Raw genomic sequence first — 17,450 nt, 5'->3', positions numbered from 1 at the left:
CAGACCCGGGGTGCCTGCTCCCTGGGGCCTCTGGCTGTGTCACGAGGGGAGCCGCCTTGTGGGAAAGGGCAGCAGACGCCGGCAGCTGGGCGGTGACCGGCAGCCAACAACCCGGGTCCCGGGACGCAGACGGCCATCCTGGCATCTTAGATAAGGGGACTTACGGGCACTTAGTGCTCCACTGTCCTGGTCCGTCTCTTCGCTTCCTTCCCCCCTCCATTCCTGTCCCCTATTCGATTAAGCACGTTTCTCCACTCCTTTGTTCCTCTACTAGGTTGTGAGCTCCGCATGCGTATTCTCTCAGTGGTCACTAATGACGAACTAAACACACAACAGTCCGTTTCAGTGTCTTCTCTGGCCTAAAATAATTTACAAGTTTAACTTCCAAGCATATGGGTGTTTCTAATTATCTTTGTTGTTGATCTTCGGATTAGTTGCCCTGAGGCTAGACCACACGTTCTGCCTTGTGACAACCCCATGAATTTTGTTGGGACAAGCTTATGGCCTAATCAGCAGTAATTTTTGTAAATATTCATGTGAACTTTAAAAGAATATACACGGGTGCCTGGGGGGCTCAGTTGGTTAAGCATCCGACTTTGGCTCAGATCATGATCTCACAGTTCATGAGTTCGAGCCCTGCATTGGGCTCTACGCTGTCAATGCAGAGCCCGCCTCGGATCCTCTGTCCCCCCCCCCCCCAATAAACATTTTTTTAAAAAAAGAATATGCATTTTTCAGTTGAGTACAGATTTAGCTAATTGCATTAAATCCTCTGTATCTTTTTCTGATTTTCAGAAGAGATGTGTTAAGTGCTTTATTCTCAAGTCAGATCTCGAGCCACAGGCTCTTTCCCTCAGAACTTTGAATTTTATTGAGTTCATGTTCTCGCTATGTTCTTTCTTGAGGTTTTTCCTGCTAGGTTAAGGTCTTGGTCCACGTTTGCAGTCAGTATTCGCTTGTTTGCTTCTCTGTGATGTGCCTGATTGCCTTGCTGGTTCTTTCCACTTTCTTCTGCTTGTACAGTCCTACCCAGAATCGATTTTCAGCTTAGATACAGCATGCTGAGGTTTTACACTCTCCCCACCATTTCTGAGAACGACTTGCTTTTTCTTCTGCCTTGGGGCGCCATGGGGCTTTTGCTGACCCTGCAGGCCTCTCGGCCTGAGACTTTGGCAGGGGCTGGGCAGCCAGCCTTGTCCGTGCTCAGCTGAGGTGGTGTCAGGCAGCCTGGCCAGGTTTCCCCCAACCAAGCAGGACTGGGGCAGCAAGGCAGGCACTTGGCGACATCCCCAGGAGGAAACCGTTTCGGACCTCTCCTTCCCGTTAGGAACCTGCCCGCTCTTCTCTTCACGTAACCTGCCTCCATGCAGCGGCTCCCACCTCGCCTGTGAGGAGGCCGGGAGAGCATTCGGGAAGCCCAGGACTGTCCATCCCCCATGTGGCTTTGCCGCTCTGCAACGAAGCTGCCGAGGTTAGGGGGTGAACCTGTGCTTCCTTCTGCTCTAGGTCTTTCATCAGCTGCTGGTCTTAATGGTGTTTGAACTGAATTCTGCCTTTTCCAGGTGAATTTTTTAAGTAAACTTTTTGGAAGAGTTTTAGATTTTAAAAAATGCTGTGAATGGGGTGCCTGGGTGGCTCAGTCAGTTAAGCGTCTGACTTTGGCTCAGGTCACCATCTCGCAGTCCGTGATTTTGAGCCCCACGTCGGGCTCTGTGCTGACAGCTCAGAGCCTGGAGGCTGCTTCGGATTCTGTGTCTCCCTCTCTCTCTGCCCCTCCCCTGCTCATGCTGTGTCCCTCTCTGTCTCAAAAATAAAAATTAAAAAAAAAAAAACATTTAAAAAATGCTGTGAAGATAATGCAGAGTGTTCCCATATCCCCGCACCTCATTTTCCCTCCTATTAACATCCTCCATAAGTACGGTACATTTGCCACAGAGAATGAACCAACTTTGACACATTTTTATTAAGTAAAGCCCATTCTTTATTCAGGTGTCCTTAGGTTTCCTTGGTGTCCTTTTTCTGTTCCAAGACCTCAGTGAGGATATTGCATTTTTTAGGTGTCGTGTCTCCGTGGGCTCCTCTTGACCATTTTCGCCCACATTCCTTGTGTTTTCTGGCCTTGACACTTTTAAGGAGTGCTGGGGGTCAGTTATTGTGTAGAACATCCCTCAACTGGGGTTAGTCTGAGGTTTTTCTCACGGTTCGATTAGGGTAACAGGTTTGGGAGAGGAAGACCACAGAGCTGAAGTGCCCTTCTCATCCCATCCTATCAAGGGCACACACTATCAACAGGACCTATCACTGAGATGTTGACCTTGACCTCCTGGAGGTGGTGGCTTTATCAGGTTTCTCCCTATAAGCTAGTCTTTTCACCCCTTTTTCACACTGTGTTCTTTGGAAGGAAGTCACTGTGCAGGACTTACAGTGAGGGGGTTACTCCATCTCCTTGAAGGCCGTGTCTACGTAAACTATTTAGAATCCTGCATGGCGGATTTCTCTCTTCTCCCCACTTTGTTTATTCATTCATTCGTATCAGTGTGGACTAATGGGTATTTATTCCATACTTGAGTTGTAACCCAACACTGCCTGTGTTGTTCAGTGTCGCACCTTTGGTCACCGAGAGCTCGGCCAGTTGGTGCTGTGTCTGTGCCTTTGACATGTCTCACCCTTGTGTTTATTTAGCATTTCCTGCCTCCAGGCCCATCGTGTGTATTTATTGCCCCAGTCATAGGTGAATGTCTCCTGGTGGGTGAATTTTGATTGTCTATTTATTTCTGCTCCGTGTAGGAAGAATTAACAGGAGAGAGAACCCGTGCCCAGTGTCAATCATCCGTCTTGGCCGGGAAGTTCCAGCCAGGCCCATTCCTGGGTGGGTGAGAGAGGGGGCTAGGTGTGATGGGGTGTCCCCCTCTGCTTGAGCCCCAAGGTCAGGGCCTAGTGGAAACGTGTAACCAGAGGCTGAGTTCTGACTGATGGGCCCTGGAGTCTAGACCTCCTTGGAGAGCATTCAGATTTTTGGCCAAGTGGACACAGAGCACAAGGCCCTCCTCTCTTTGCCACTGCACCAAAGGTTTGTGGTTTTTTTTGTTTTTTTGGTTTTTTTTACTTTTTAAAATGCTTATTTATTTTTGAAGCCGAGAGAGACAGAGCATGAACAGGGGAGGAGCAGAGAGAGAGGGAGACACCCACCGTCCAGGCCTTTCCCTAGCCAGGCCACACCACTCACCTCCCTCCCCACAAAGTCCTTTTTTGTCCCTATGCAGGATAAATCCCATGGACTCACTCAAGGGTGCAAGAAATAAGTGTTTTGTTTTGCAAAAATCAACTAACCCTCAACTCGCACGCCTTGTCCTCGGGCTGAGAGAAATCACCTTGGGCACCACTGGCACCTGGGGGCTGGGGCTCAGCCCTGGGCAGGGCCCCGAAGCGGGGACGCGGGACCAGCAGCAGGAGGACGCTGCCTGCCTCACCTTCCAGTGTGAACCGCGCAGGACCCTGTGTGCCCGCTAACGACCTGCTGCGCCTCGGGCTGCAGCGTGGACCCGGCGGCCAGCCTCGGTCACTGCCACCTGCACCCCTTGCCCCAGGCCCTGCCCTCAGACCCGCACGGACCGCTGCTTGGCCAGCTAGGGCCTCCCGGGCCTCCTCGCCCCGCCACAGGCGGCGGCCTTGGCCACTGGTCTGGGGGCAGCAGGAAGGACGACCCCACCCGGGCTGGCTTCGGCCCCTGGGCGAAGGGCAGAGACTGTGCCGTCGCGTCCGAGGATGAGCCACACGTGGCAGCCCGGACGTGTCCCCTCTCCGGTGCCGGCCTCCCGGCGGCTGCTCCCGCCCAGGACCCGCGGCCGCCTCCCAGCCGTGCGCCCCTTGCGGCCTGCGGAGGACTCGGGGAACACTGGGGGAAGGCTCGCACGGGCCTCGGGAGAACAGTGGGGGGACCCCGCGCCGGGCTGTCCCCCGATCGCCGGCAGCCGCACACTGGTGCCTCCCCGGCTCTGATTGGCCAGTCTCCCGCCACGTGACACTCTAGGAGCCAACAGTGGCGGACTACCGAGCACACGTTTATTGGCTCAGGCCGGTCAGGTGGGCGGGAACAGAGACCGGAGGGGACTGCGGCGGCGGAGGCTACGCTGCACGGGCCGCCGGGCTGTGCCTCCCGGATGCGTCGTCTTGGCGCGGCCTCGAGTGGCCCTCGGCCGGGGTCCTGGGCGGCGCCAGCTCGGCCCCCAGCCCCCAGTGCAATCCCGCCCCTAGCCCAGCGCCGATCCCCCACCCGCCCCTGGGACCCCCGCTCCACCGCGACAGGACCCCGCCCTTCAGGCCTGAGGGAACCTGCTGAGACGGGTGGAGACGGTTCCACATTGTGTGGACAGGTGGCCGGGACCGGGCTCCCTGAGCCGCGCTGGCTGTGACTGGACAGCAGGGCTTGTCTAGCTGCGGATTAGCGCGGCTGGACCAAAGCGTCCTTACTGCCAGACCTCTACACTTTTGTCCTGACCGCCATGTACTTACGTGGGTGCCAATAGCTCCTGTAGTGCAGGACTCGAGAGGACAGGAGACAGGAAACCCAACCCGCCTGGGGCTGGCTGCTGGTAGGGACCAGGGGCAGGAGGTCACCCTGCCAGGATCTGGCAGGATCTGCCTCCCTGCAGAGTGAGAGGGCGGCTCCTGAGGGCGCCAGGTATCACCGTGTGCTCTGCTTCGTCTAAAGACTTAACATGCAGAAAGGGGAGACTCTGCTGACAGTCAGTGTGGACCTAAAACAAGCATCTTGAGCAAGGCCGTGGGCAGCCGAGTCACAGTCACGGCCGGAAGGGCCCGGGGCAGCTCCTGCCTCAGGGTCCTGGGCATGGCTGTTCCTCTGTCTGGAGTGCTCTCCCATGGAAGTCCCCCAGGGCTCCCTCTTCCTCTCCTTGGGGTCTCTCTGCACCTCCTCAGAGGTGAAATATTGATCCTCACCATCCTGTCTGCCCCCTTATCCCACTCAGTTTCTTCCGCAGAAGAAATCACTTGATTTACTTTTTTATCATCTCTCTCCTGCCACTGGAAAAATGAGTTCCAGGAGGAGGGACCTCAGTTATCCCTGGTGCGTAACACCCCGCTCGGCACATCGCAGGGCTCAGTAAAAATCAAGCGGACAAATACCTTTACCTGGAGTCCTCAGACAGTCTCACCTGAGGGGTCTGACCCACCAGTCACTGCGGAAGGGCTGGCCAGCGTTCAGAGGGAAGGTGTGCCGGGTCACCTGGCAAATCCACGTTGCTGCTCAGGACTGAACCTAGCCCATGCCAGGCTGGAGAGGTGGGGAGGGGAGTGGAGGCTGAATGGTTGATGCCGTTTTCGGTGACCCTCCTTTTTTTTTTTTTTTTTTTTTTTTTTAATGTCTATTTATGTATTGAGAGAGAGAGAGCAGGGGAGGGGCAGAGAGAGAGAATCCCAAGCAGGCTCCGCACTGTCAGCACAGAGCCCGACCCCGGGTTCAAACTCCTGAACCGCGAGATCGAACCTGAGCCGAAATCAAGAGTTGGACACCTAACCGACGGAGCCCCCCAGGTGCCCCTGGGTGCCCTTCTAAGACTGGCCACGCTGGGGGTGGCATGCAGAGCCCAAAGACAGAGTGGGCTGCAAAACCTTCTGTCAGTGTTTTGGGTCCAAGGAGGGAGGGTGGACAGTGGCTCCCTCAGGAGCCTCAGGAGGCACAAGGCACCCTGGGTGGTACTTGGGGCTGAAGGCCAGATGTTCCCCAGAGGCAGGTCCTCCCAGACCCCCCCTACCCCACCCAGCCTCTGAAGCCGAGGCAGAGGAGCAGTGGCTCTAGAGCGAGCAGCCTTGGGGGCACAGCTTGGGGAGGGTGCAGGGGGCAAGAGTGGGGGAGGAGCGTGGCCCTTCTACCTGCAAGACTGGGCCAAAAGCACTCCTGGCCAGCAGTATAAGGAAAATCACGAGGCCCTCAGAGTGGAGGTCAAACAGTCCTCTCTGAGGATACAAGTAATCACGGCACCTTGGGTGGGCTTTGGGTGTAGGAAGGACGTGGTGGGGGCCCACGACCAGGCCAGAGAGCTGGCAGTTCCACAAGCACCAGCCCAGATGGGCAGGCTCCCCTAGGGGGTGAGGGTGGGACCCAGAGCTCCAGCAGGGCACAGAGGCCTCCCTGAGGACACGGGCAGGAGACATGTCACCAAAGGACAGACTAGAGGCAGGACCCGCAGGGCTGTGCAGGAGTTTAAGGTGGGGGGGGGGGGCGCTGGCCTAAAGTATGGCTGGCACAGTGGGGACCTGAGCCCCCAACGGCCTGGCATAGCTGTGGGGAAGACAAGGCCTGTCAAGGGGTCTGGGCAAGCGGGAGGCTCATGGAAGGAGGGGGGAGGGAGAGGGAGGCAGGGAGCCCCAAAGGGGAGGGGGCAGGGAGCCCCAGAGGCGCTGGTCTGCCTTTTAGATGATTACTCTGGGGCTGCCTTAGGGGCAACAGGTGAATCTGGGTCAGGGCGGTGGAGAGACCCTGCAGTCGTCCCAGCAAGAGGGGAAGGGACTTCCTATGTGGCAGCACATCGGACCAAGCGAGGCTCATCCGACAGGGTCCGGGCCCTCCTCCCAGCCTGCCCACGTCGGCCGCCCGCGAGGGCCTCAGGACTCCGGAGAGAAGGGCCACGCGGTGTGAACTCACTATGGTGTTTATTGGCTGTGATTCCATCCAGAGAGAACACACGCGGCGGCCCCCCACATGCAGGAGGAGGCAGGCGCAAGGACAGAAGGACGGACGACATCCACGGTCTACGCTAAGCTTGGCGGCTCCGGGCGCCCCATGCGCTGGGAACGGGATGCGGGGTTTCTACGAGACAGGGCCCTGTCTGCTCGGAGCAGGCTTGTTGACGTGTGAAAACAGGCATTTAAAAAAGACACGGGACCGGGAGGAGTCGGAGGGCGCAGGGCGTCCGAAGGTAGTATTGCAGTCTATTGTTATGGCTTCTCTAAAGAGCTACGTGGGGCCGCGCCCCTGGCCCACAACACGTGGACGCGATGAATGTGTGACACGGACAGAAAGGGGCCCCCGGACACCGAGGCGACGGGCCTTCTGTCCCGATAGAACTCCCCAAACACGTAAGACCTCATTTACCTGAGATTCAACATATCGTGATGCAAAGGAAAACAAGGATGAAGAGACAGAGGGTCAGGGAGGCCCGCGGTGGCTCCCCACAGACTCCACCTGCGCCGAGGTGGGGCCACCTGGCAGGTCCCCACCTCGAGGGGCCCGCACCTGGCTGGCGGAGGAGGGCCTCAGGGACCGTCTCCAGGTGCCGCGCTCATCCGAGGGCCTGAGCCTCCTCCCCGCTCTTGTGGAAGGTGCAGGCGCACAGAGGGTGAGGGCAGGGGAGTCCGCGACCCCAGAGCAGCCTCCGCTAAGAAGATAGGAGGTGCCAACCAGGGAGGGGAGAGGGCTGGGCCAACGGACGCAGAGGGGCGGGGAGTCACAGGGCGCGGGAGGGGCTGCACTGTTCCACGCTGCGCCGGGCGGTGGGGGAGGGGGGGGCCGTGTCGGAGCTCCCCCAGGCCTATTGCTTGGTTTCCCTTAGTTTGGAAGAGAACCGGGTCCTGGTATTTGTCCAAAGCAAAGCCTTCCAGAGGAGTGGGCCGAGAAGGGGGATGGAGGACAGGTTGAGACAGATGGACAATGTGAGGGGTGCAGGTGGAGGTGGGCCACCTGCAGACAGTAGGGTTCAGACCCTGCAGCCCAGGTGTCACTGCGGGGGTGGGGGAGGCTCCCCACCCCTGCCGCAGCTCCCCTCCCAGCCCGCACGCCCGCCTTCCCCCCACTATGGCTGTGCTCCTGAGTTTGGGACGGGACAAGCGCCCAACAACGCAGGGACGGCGCACCGACGGCCGGTCGGGATGCTGGCCCTTTCGGTGGCCCTGGCCTCGGGCACTGCTGGGTGGGTGTGAAGGGGCGGGAGCAGTAAGGGACGTCCCAGGCTCTGGGGGAGGAGGGTCCAACCCAGAGGAGCACGTGGGCCGGTCCACGGGGGCCCTGGGGAGGGGCGGGCACCCCTCCCCCCCAGGCGGTGGCAATGGCAGTGAGGGGAGTGGGCTGGTGGCGAGAGGTGAGCGCAGGCTTCCGAGGCGCGAGGGGGCATGGGGCGGGTAGGTCTAGGACTATGGCTTATATTGGCATTGGGGGACTGCACTCTGCTCCCGACATCCCTTCAGGGGCCTCCGAGGAGGGCATGTACAGGGGGTAGGTAGGCAAGGGGGGCGGCGGGGGCGGGGGTCCGGGCTCAGGCGGGCTGTGTCTGGTGCCGGGGCATTACTTCTTGAACATGTCCTGCAGCGGCCCGGGCAGGTACTTGATGACGGTGTCCAGGATGCTCTCGTCCTCCTCCTCCGGCTCGTCCCCACAGCCGGGCGGGATGGCTTTCTTCGGCCTCGTCAGGCTGCCCTCCGAATTGGCCTCCATGGCGGCCTGGGCCTCAGCCTCACGCTCTTCCTTCTTCTTGATGCCGTACTGCGGGGGAGGGGCGGGGGTCAGACCGGCAAGCAGTCCCCGGGCTGGAGCCCGGGCCACACAGTACCTGGGAGGGCTGGACCCCTCCCGCAACCGCGGGATTGGCGGAGAGAACATTGCCTGCGGCTGAGAAAGGCTGTCGGGAACCCTTGGCCCCACAGACCACCACCAAGACCCCTGATGGCAAAATCCCACCCAGGAGGGTGCCTGGTGCCGGGGGGGGGGGGGGTACCCTCACGGAGAATGCCAGAGCGACAGCAGAAGCCAGGGCTCAGGGCTTGGGGGGCCGCATTGAGGGGGGAAGCGGGGGGAGGGGAGGTCGGTCCCTATGGGGTACCAGTGACCCCGCCCCACCCCTGGCCTCTCCACCCTACCCACCCACCTCGCTTCCCAGGAGGCTGGCCCTGTCCTCCGCCGGCCTGGCCTGTGGTCTAGGAGCGGTGGGAGGGGCGGGCAGGACATGTGCACGCAGTGGCGGATCACCCATTGCTCTGGGGCTGGCCGGCCCACACAGCCCCAGATCCCTGGTCGGGTGACGTGAGGTCAGACCGTCATGCCTGGCCAAGTCCCCCTAGATGTGGCTACAACGCCCGCCCCTCGTGGACAGCCAGCGGAGGCGAGTGTCCAATGGCAGCCCTAAGTGGAGCCCCCCTAGGCGTGCCCTCAGCCCATACTCCTGGCCACCCCTGAGCCCTCCATTTCCGGTCTCCTGTGTGTGTCTCTGCCCTCAGCTCTTACCCAGGTCTCCCGTCTCTAGTGGGTTGAATGGTGCCCCCCAAAACTCTTGTCACCTGGAACCTCAAAATGTGACCTTATTTGGAAATAGGGTCTTTGCAGATGTAACTAAGATAAGGAGACGAGGTCGCCCTGGGCCCTAAATCCAGTAAGAGTTTCCTCGTAAGAGAAGGAAAAGGACAGAGAGAGGCATATGAAAATGGAGAAAGACTGGAGTGGACACCGCCACAAGCCAAGGACACCAAGGACTGCCAGAGCCACCGCAAGAGAACTGCAAGAGGCAAGGAAGGTTCTCTCCTGCAGGTTCCAGAGGGAGGGCAGTCCTGCCCACGTGCTGATTCGGGACTTCTGGGCTCCGGAACTGCAAGAATTCGTTTCCAAGGGACTAATGTGTGCCCCTTACCCCCAGGCCATCACCAGCTCCTCAGGAGCTCGTGCTCAGCGTGAGGCCTCCTGTCTCAGGGTGGTGGGAAGCGGGTGGGGGCAAGCTGGACTCATGCTTTTGGGGGCTGGTGGTCTACCTGATGGGCCGAGCTCAGGACCCACTCAGGCTGGAAAGAGGGGCGCCCGTTGGCCGGGTCTGAGCTTCCGGATCACACGTTAGGGAATGCGCGGGAGCAGAAGCATTAACAAGGATGAAGCGGGAAAACTGGGGCAGCGTGTGGGTGTCGGCAAGTAGCCACAAGCTCCGGATTCCTGCTGGGGGACACACAAGCACAGGATCACGGGCCCCGGGGAGGACACGCTTCCGCCCAGCCGGAGGACTCACCCCACTGTACACTCCTCTGTCCTCGCCAGCCCCATCAGAAGCGGTGGCTTCTGCCTCTGGTGCTTGGGCGGAGGGGGGAATGCCCTCGCTCTCCAAGAAGGGCCTTCCTTCTGCTTCCAGATGTCAGGGGGGGCTGCTATGTCCCCCCGCAGCTCGCTAAAGGTACTGAAGGAAACCTCTGCACCTTCTCCTCTCTGAGGCTGCAGATGGCTTCAGGCACGGGGGAGGCAAGGGCCACCTTCAGCAGCGATCAGAGAGGGGGGGGAGCCTTGCTCTCTGCCCAGCTGTGGCCAGAGCTGGGGCCCCCTTGGGCAACTGCCAGACATCGAGGAAAAAGGAACGAAGGGTTTATCTAGGTTTCTTCAGCAGGAGCCCTGAGCAGCCCACATGCCCCTATGTACCCTGAACAACTGCCAGGAGTGCTACGAGGGTCTCGATGAGGACCTGACGGGGGCACCCCGAGAACTCTTTGGCAGCGGGCACACTGACCAGAGGGCCCTCCCTACTGAGCACTGATATCAGGTCAGCCAAAGGCACGGCGTGTCACAAGCTGCCCGGACACCAGGCGCTCCCTCGCCCAAGAAGCACAGGCCCTCTTCCTGGGTCACCATTCTGGGACAACCTTACGGTGGACGGCAGTGGCCCTTGGGCTTGGAAAGGAAAGGAGGGACATGTGGCTTGGAGCCCTGTGGGGTGGAGCGTGGGCGGGGGAGAGAAACACTTCCAGAAACTAGGTCAGACCAAAGAGAGCTTCCCTCCAGCCAAGGGCACAGAGTCCAACAGACTTCTAAAGCCACAGGGTGTCTACGCACAAGGCGGGCACATTTGTGTGCCGGGGTGAAGGTCTGTGGGCGGGACCCGGCGAGAATAATCTGGGGGAGCCCCATCTGAAGGGCAGGCGCAGGAAGGAAGTGGGGAGGGTTACCTGGACAGCCCTGGAAGAGGGCTCAGCGGACATGAGAGTCAGGCAGATTCTCTTAGGGGCAGGACCCGGGGGCTGGGTCACTCAACGGTGCTGGGTGCAGAGGGGACCAGGTGCTCCCCACACCCACGCTGCCCTCACCACTCAGTACAGCTGCCGGCAAGGGGGCCAGATCTCCCCCAGCCACAGCCACCCCCATCCCCCATTCTTCCATTTCTGGGGGACCCTGGGGCAGGTGGGTATTTTTCCCGAGCTGAAGGCTCATAGGAGGGAGGGGGCCAAATTCCGGAGGTTAGAGTGGTGTGGCCGGGAAGACCTGGGGCTCCAGCGACAGAACGCGTCCGAACCCCTCCGGAGCTGCCTCTGACCCATGGGTGGAGGGGCTCACCATCGTCCCCATCTGCCCAGCACCGCTCCCCCACCGATGCCTGGCCAGGCGACCACTGTCTCATTTAGCTCTGCAGCCACAGAGGCAAGGCCCCCACCTGGCACACTCAGCTTGGGGTGATCAGGCAGACCCCAGCAGGCGTCTGCTCCCCAACACACCCCTATCTTCGCTGCTGGTGGGTCCTCTGGAGGCAGGTCCTGACTCACTGCTCCTACCTAATCCCGCAATAGCTGGAAAAGCGATCAGGCCGGGCAGGTGGAACCATGGCCAGCCCCCTCATCCTGGCCAGCCTGGGTAGCGGATGTGGGCTCCCGAGTGCAATCCAGAGATGTGCTCCACGGAGCCAGGCGAAGGAGAGGGTGCGGGGCAGCCCCCCAGGCCCCGCGCCCACCTTGTCTCGGATGCCCTGCCGCATGGCCTCGCGTTCCGCCTCCATCTTGGCGTACTTGGCTTTGCGCTCCTCCTCCTCCTGCCGCAGGGCTTCCTGGCGCTCCTCCTCCTTCTTGGCCGCATCGGGGTCCTTCTCCTCGTCACCCCCGAGCATCTTCCCCATGTCCTTTGTGGCCCCTGGGGACAGAAAGCCGGTGAGTCCGGCCAGCGAGGGACAGGCCCGCCCCACCCCCCTCCGCTGGTTCCGGAGCGCTCCCCGCCGTCAGGGGCAGCCTGGCCTGCGTGAGTGTCGGGCGGAGGTCAGCGCTGGTAGGAAGCGTGGACGTGCGCCCGCGGTGCTGGCGTGTGCGCGCGCGTGCGCTTGCACCGCGGATGCGTGTGTGTGCGCGTGTGCGCGCACGCGCGGGTGTGTGTGCGCGTGCGCTTACAGCTGCGGATGTGTATGCGTGGGTGTGCGCGCGCGCGCGGGGGGTGTGCGTGTACACACGTGTGCTTGCAGCTGAGGATGTGTGCGCGTGTGTGGATGAGGCTGCGGATGTGTGTGTGCTTGTGTGTGTGCGCACGCGCAGGTGTGTGTGTGTGCTTGCATCTGCAGGAGTGTGTGCGTTTGCGCGCGTGTGCTTGCAGCTGCGGATGTGTGTGTGTACTTTGTGTGTGTGTGCACGCGCGGGTGTGTGCGTGTGTGTGTGTGTGTGTGTGTGCGCTTGCAGCTGAGGATGTGTATGTATGGCGTGTGCGCGTGCCCGCGTGGGCCCGGGAGCCCCTGGCGTGTATCTCCTCTGGCTCTCTGTCCAACAAGCTCAGCCTTCCGAAGGTGCTGGAAGGAGTGGCTGAATGCACAGCACGGGGGCTCGGGGCTTCGGTGTCTGCAGAGGCTCCCAGCAGGGGCTGAGGGCGGCGGGCAGAGCGGCTGGGGGCCGTGTGCCTTAGCACCAAGGCCCTAATTTCTCTGCTGCACCAGCCACCACTTTTCTCATGAGCTCCTGATTCACAGGCGACAACAAAACACCTTCCCGGACGCCCTCCGTGACTCGGCCCATAGGACAGAGACGCGTAATTACAGCCTCAGAGCTCGGCTGGCACCGCAGTGGGCCCTGGCCCCCGGTGGCTGCTGGGAGCGGAGCGGCCCCCCTCACGGGCACCGTCGGCGGGGCTGGTGGGCGCGGATCTCAGCCTGGGGCGGTCAGCCCGCGGGGGCGCCCCCGCATGGCCAGTGGGAGCGACGCAGCCGTTCGGGCTTCCTGGGAACTGGCCGCATCCATAACGGGTCCACCTACCCCAGGGCTCCCCTGTGCCTGCCATCCACCTCCTGTGACCCTGAGCGAGGGCCAGTGACTGCCCAGCCCCACTCCCACCCTTCCGTCGGCCTCGCCGGCACCGGCCCCTGAGGGTCTTGCCTCTGTCCTCTGGTCCCGTGATGAGCCCTCAGAAGCACGGCCCAGGGTTAGCCGAGTCCACGCCTTGGGAACGAACAGTGAGGTGGACAGCGAGGTGGAGATACACAAGAACCTCTCAGGTGAGTTTGGGAAGGTGGGCGCTGACACGACTGGCCCTCTCCAGAAGGGCCCCCATCCCCACACTGGCACCGAGGCCCAGCTCCGTACTGCCCCCTTCTCTCCACATGCAGTGACTCCGTGTTCTGATCCTGTCTTTCCATGTCCTTGTGCTACCACACTCACGTGATACTGCACAGGTCCGTGTAGTACTGAACCTGGAGAGAGTCCCCTCCCTGCAGATATCTGTGCCATATGCTGCTTTTGCCTGTTACTCGGGAGTGATACCCCCCCGCCCCCGCCCCACCCTGTGAGCAGAGGAAGAAGTTTGGAAGGCCACCAGCTATTGGTGGCAATAAGGACAATCTTTGATTGAGTGTTCTGGGCCGAAAACTAGATGTTTGTCAGGCTGGGCCACACCTACACCGTGGGCCTTCTTAGCTGCTGGAAACTACCACAGGGTCTCGGGGGATGGAGAGGCTAAGGGCAACTTGCCACCATGTCACTGTGGGGACAGGGAGTCCTCCTGTACCAGGCATTTTGACAAGGATCCAGACTAACAGAAAACTAAAACCTCAGGGTCAGTTTTCAGGCACATCTGCAGAATTCTGTAAAGCATATTTGAAGCCAGTGTTTCAAGGGAAAGCAGGTCATAGAGTCTAGTCACTGACTCTTCCAATAGTTGCCCAGATGACGAAGCAGATTCTCTGTGCCTCCTGGCGCTGCTGCTACCTCTGGCGGGGTGGGGGGGGGGGGCAGGAACAAACTCCCACAATCCAGGGAGCAGCTGCAACTTCCCCCACCTCTTTGGCCTGTTGGCCAACCAGAGCATCAATGTACATCTCCCCCCTTGAACAAGCTAATTCACACTAAAGTGAGAGTGACCAGCTGCTTTTCCTCCCTCCCAGGAAGGACTGATGTCTTAAAGCACAACTGGTAAACCTCTCCTGGGAGGGGTGAGGGCTGCGGGGGCGCCCTTACTTGGCGGCCTCTAAACCCGCTTCTCCAACGCATCACATGGGCTATAGGCCTAGTGATCAAATATGCATTTATTGGGCACCAGCTGTGTGCTGAGCTCTGCTACACCAGGTGTGGGCCTGGGAGGGGAGGCTTGCCTAGGACCCTTCTGGCTCTGAGTTTCATGGGCTCCCCAGGGTCCCTGGCGTTCTTGTCTTGCGTCTAGTTGAGCTGTAGGTGGGTCCATTTGGCCAGAGGGTTAGGGAAAGCCAAAGGAGGAGCTAGTTCCTCAGTCGGAAGGGTGGCCCTGGGAGGCTGGATGGCCTCTCCTAGACCAGGGTAAGGGGACCAGAGGTCACTGCAGCGGTGTGGATTCGTGCCACACCGGCTGGCTGCGAAGCCACTCACTGTCTGAATGGGACCACCCTTTGGGGCATCCACGGTGCCATGTGGCAAGGACCACTGGCCCCCCACCCTCCCCTGCATGGCCTCCACTGCTGCGCAAACAACTTCCGGAAGCCCCACCTGGCTGGGAATTCGAAGGGCAGCTGGCGCCACGGCAGAAACCGTGGGAAGCTTGTTCCTGGCACAGAAACCCAACTTGCCATTTGCTGTCCTGGCGCAGAAGCCGGGGCGGCCAGGCTAGCTCGGCCAGGGCGGGGCTGCCGGCGGTGACGCCTAGGGGGTCCCTGCTCCAGAGCCACCAGCCACATTTACAGATGAGGGGACCGGCACGGGGCACTTCCACCCCACGCTCAGGGTCCAAAGTCTCTGACTGCAGAAGGTGGGTGGTATCTGAGGCTGGGGGTCCCGCAGCCAGGCTCCCACGCTGGCCCCCAGGGGCATCAGCATGGGACAGGGGGTGGAGTCTACCCCATCTTTTCCGTCACTCTTCTCTGAGCCTGAGTTTCCCAGGTGAGAAGTGAGAAACCAGTGCCTGGGGTTGGGGGACGCAGACCCAGCTCAGGACGAGGTGGGGGCATCTTTCCACTCAGGAGTGGGTCCTGTACTTGGCGGTGGGGGGGGGGGTGGCATGCAGAAATCCAGCAACAGCCAGAGAGGGCCACTCACTGAGGTTCACAGAACGCCAGTGATGAGAAGCATGAGCAGGGGGTCTGCATGCCCACCCAGCCGGTGGGAGCTGCCAGGCCCTGCCCGGGCCCCTACCTGCCCCAGTTCTGCCCACTCCCTCTGCCCACAGCCCCACCCGCCAGATCCTCCTCCCTCGATGCCCCTGCCAACATAATAGCACTCCCCTCAACTCTCAGAAGTTTTTTCTGCAGGCCTGGGGAGGCAGGGGCGGACTTACAGGCTCTGATGTTCCTACCTCAGGGCCTTTGCACTTGCTGCCCTTCCTTGAGCTCGTTTTCCAGAACTTTGTCCACTACTCCTGGCCCAGTATCTTCCCAGACAGCCTTTCCCGGGGCTCCTCGCACACACTAGTCACCCCTGCAGTCAGAACCCTGCTCAGTGTTCACTACCGTGGGGGGTTCACCATGAACACTACCACGGGTGTGTTCATTTATGGTACCTTATACGTAATTGAAAGCATGCATATTTAAATAATACATAAGCCAATCAACATATGTTGATTTTTGAAACTTCATTTTGAAATAGTTTCAGATTTACAGAAGTCATACAGGTGCTACAAAGGGCTCCTGCACATGCCTGACCAGATCCTTCTAATGTCAACCATAACACCTTCATCAAAACCATTATAACGACGCAGGTACGACACTGTGAAGTGGACCACAGACTTTCTTTGAGTGTCACCACTTTTTCCACTACTGTCCCTTTCCGGTTCCAGGATCCAATCCAGGATTCCGTGTTATATTTGGATGGAAGTCAGTTTTTAAAAAGAGAAAAGTGTTTTTTAACTTGAAGTAACTCTATAGGAAAAATTACAAAATTTAATGAAAAACTAAAAAATATCTAAACAAATAAAGACACTCGTCACATTCATGGCTGGGGAGACTCCGTAACTCAGCACTCAGTTCTCCCCAAAGTGAGTTACGGGTGGGCGGGCGCGATCTCAATCACACCCCCAAGAGTTAGAAAGGAAATTCTGTGAAGTTTGACAAGCTAAGAGTTTTGCATACAAAGAGCTAACGGTCCCCTGATGGTCAGGACAGAAAGCTGAGGGAAGAGCCAGGAAGAAGACAGGACCCAGCAGACAGCAGCCTGGCTGTGGTGCAGGGGAGGAACGCAGGAAAAGGGACCGGAGGGGAGAGCCCATCCGCAGACCCACAAACACACAGACACGGGACTGGGACACCGGTGACAGAGGAAGGGCCTCGGAACCCTGGAGAAAGAACCAGATTTCCCTAAATGGGGCTGGGATAACTGAGATCTTGGTGGGGAAGCAGGACACTGGACTCCTGTGTGACAGCACAGGTTCTTGTCGATTATAGATCTGAACATGAACCCAAGATGAAAACGGGAAAGAGAAGACACCCTCCTCAGCCAGGTACCACTATTGAAATGATAGTTTACTTGCTTTTTTCTTGTCCGTCTCGGCCGATAGAAAGTGAGCTCCATGAGAGCAGGGACTGACCAGCTCACGGCTGTGGCCCCACCACCTAGAACGGTATCTGGCATGTAGTAGGTGGTCAACAGATACCTGGCAAATAACGAACTTAAAAAATTGTTTGAATATGCATCAGGCACTCAGCCACAAATAAAGTCTTAACAAACCCTTCGGCGAATGTCATAGTCCGTGATGAAATACCGCTCCATAACAAAGCTGCCAGGACGACTCAAGGGGGAAGGACAGCCCTCTGCCAAGCGGCACTGCAACCATTAGTATCCCCACGCCAGCAAATGCGCCAGTTTCTTCCCTCGCCTCACTCCTGACACAGAGCTCAATCACAGACCCAACTGTAAAAGCTAAAATTCTAGAACTACCGGAAGTAAACGGAAGAGAACAACCTCCGCGAGCCTGACTTACACGAAGATCTCACGTAAGTGAGACTTGAACCTTAGAAGAGTAACCGGGCTTCGTCAGCATCCAAGACGGAGCCGCCCCAGGTCCCGCTGCGCCCGGCCCTGCAGGCCGCAGTGACGGGTGGGGCAGGGGGCTCGCTGCAAGGAGCTCTGCCGAATTTCATAAGAAAATACACATACCGAGTGCTGCTGGTGACGTGGCCACACACCTAAAGGGCGCGTGACATCCAGGGAAGACGTGGTCGAACGGCTACGTGAGATATTTACGGATACACATTAATCGCCGATACATAACTGTGCGTGATGTGGATCGTCCTTCCGACGGAAACTGCAACGATTCTTTCTTCTTTCTTTCG

General features: G+C 59.2%; 1 protein-coding gene across 4 annotated transcripts in view; it reads right to left on the bottom strand.

Moving 5' to 3' along the window:
• Positions 1 to 6,655: 6,655 nt before the first annotated feature.
• CPLX1 (complexin 1) overlaps positions 6,656 to 17,450 on the bottom strand; it is a 33,254-nt gene continuing 22,459 nt past the window's right edge. For 3 of the 4 annotated variants that reach the window (XM_042985209.1, XM_042985208.1, XM_042985210.1), the window contains exons 3-4: positions 11,703 to 11,878; positions 6,656 to 8,497 (exon numbers count right to left, since the gene is read on the bottom strand). In XM_042985209.1, coding sequence (XP_042841143.1) covers positions 8,300 to 8,497; positions 11,703 to 11,878 — 374 coding nt within the window. In that variant the 3' untranslated portion in view covers positions 6,656 to 8,299. Of the gene's footprint in view, positions 8,498 to 11,702; positions 11,879 to 16,644; positions 16,731 to 16,845; positions 17,017 to 17,450 lie in introns of those variants that run through there. The other variant, XM_042985207.1, reaches the window with a different exon arrangement.

Source organism: Panthera tigris, chromosome B1 (genome assembly GCF_018350195.1).
Source record: "Panthera tigris isolate Pti1 chromosome B1, P.tigris_Pti1_mat1.1, whole genome shotgun sequence".
NCBI classification, from domain to species: Eukaryota; Metazoa; Chordata; class Mammalia; order Carnivora; family Felidae; genus Panthera; species Panthera tigris.
Note: the sequence above shows the minus strand (reverse complement) of the source record. Positions and strands in the feature narration are given on the sequence as shown.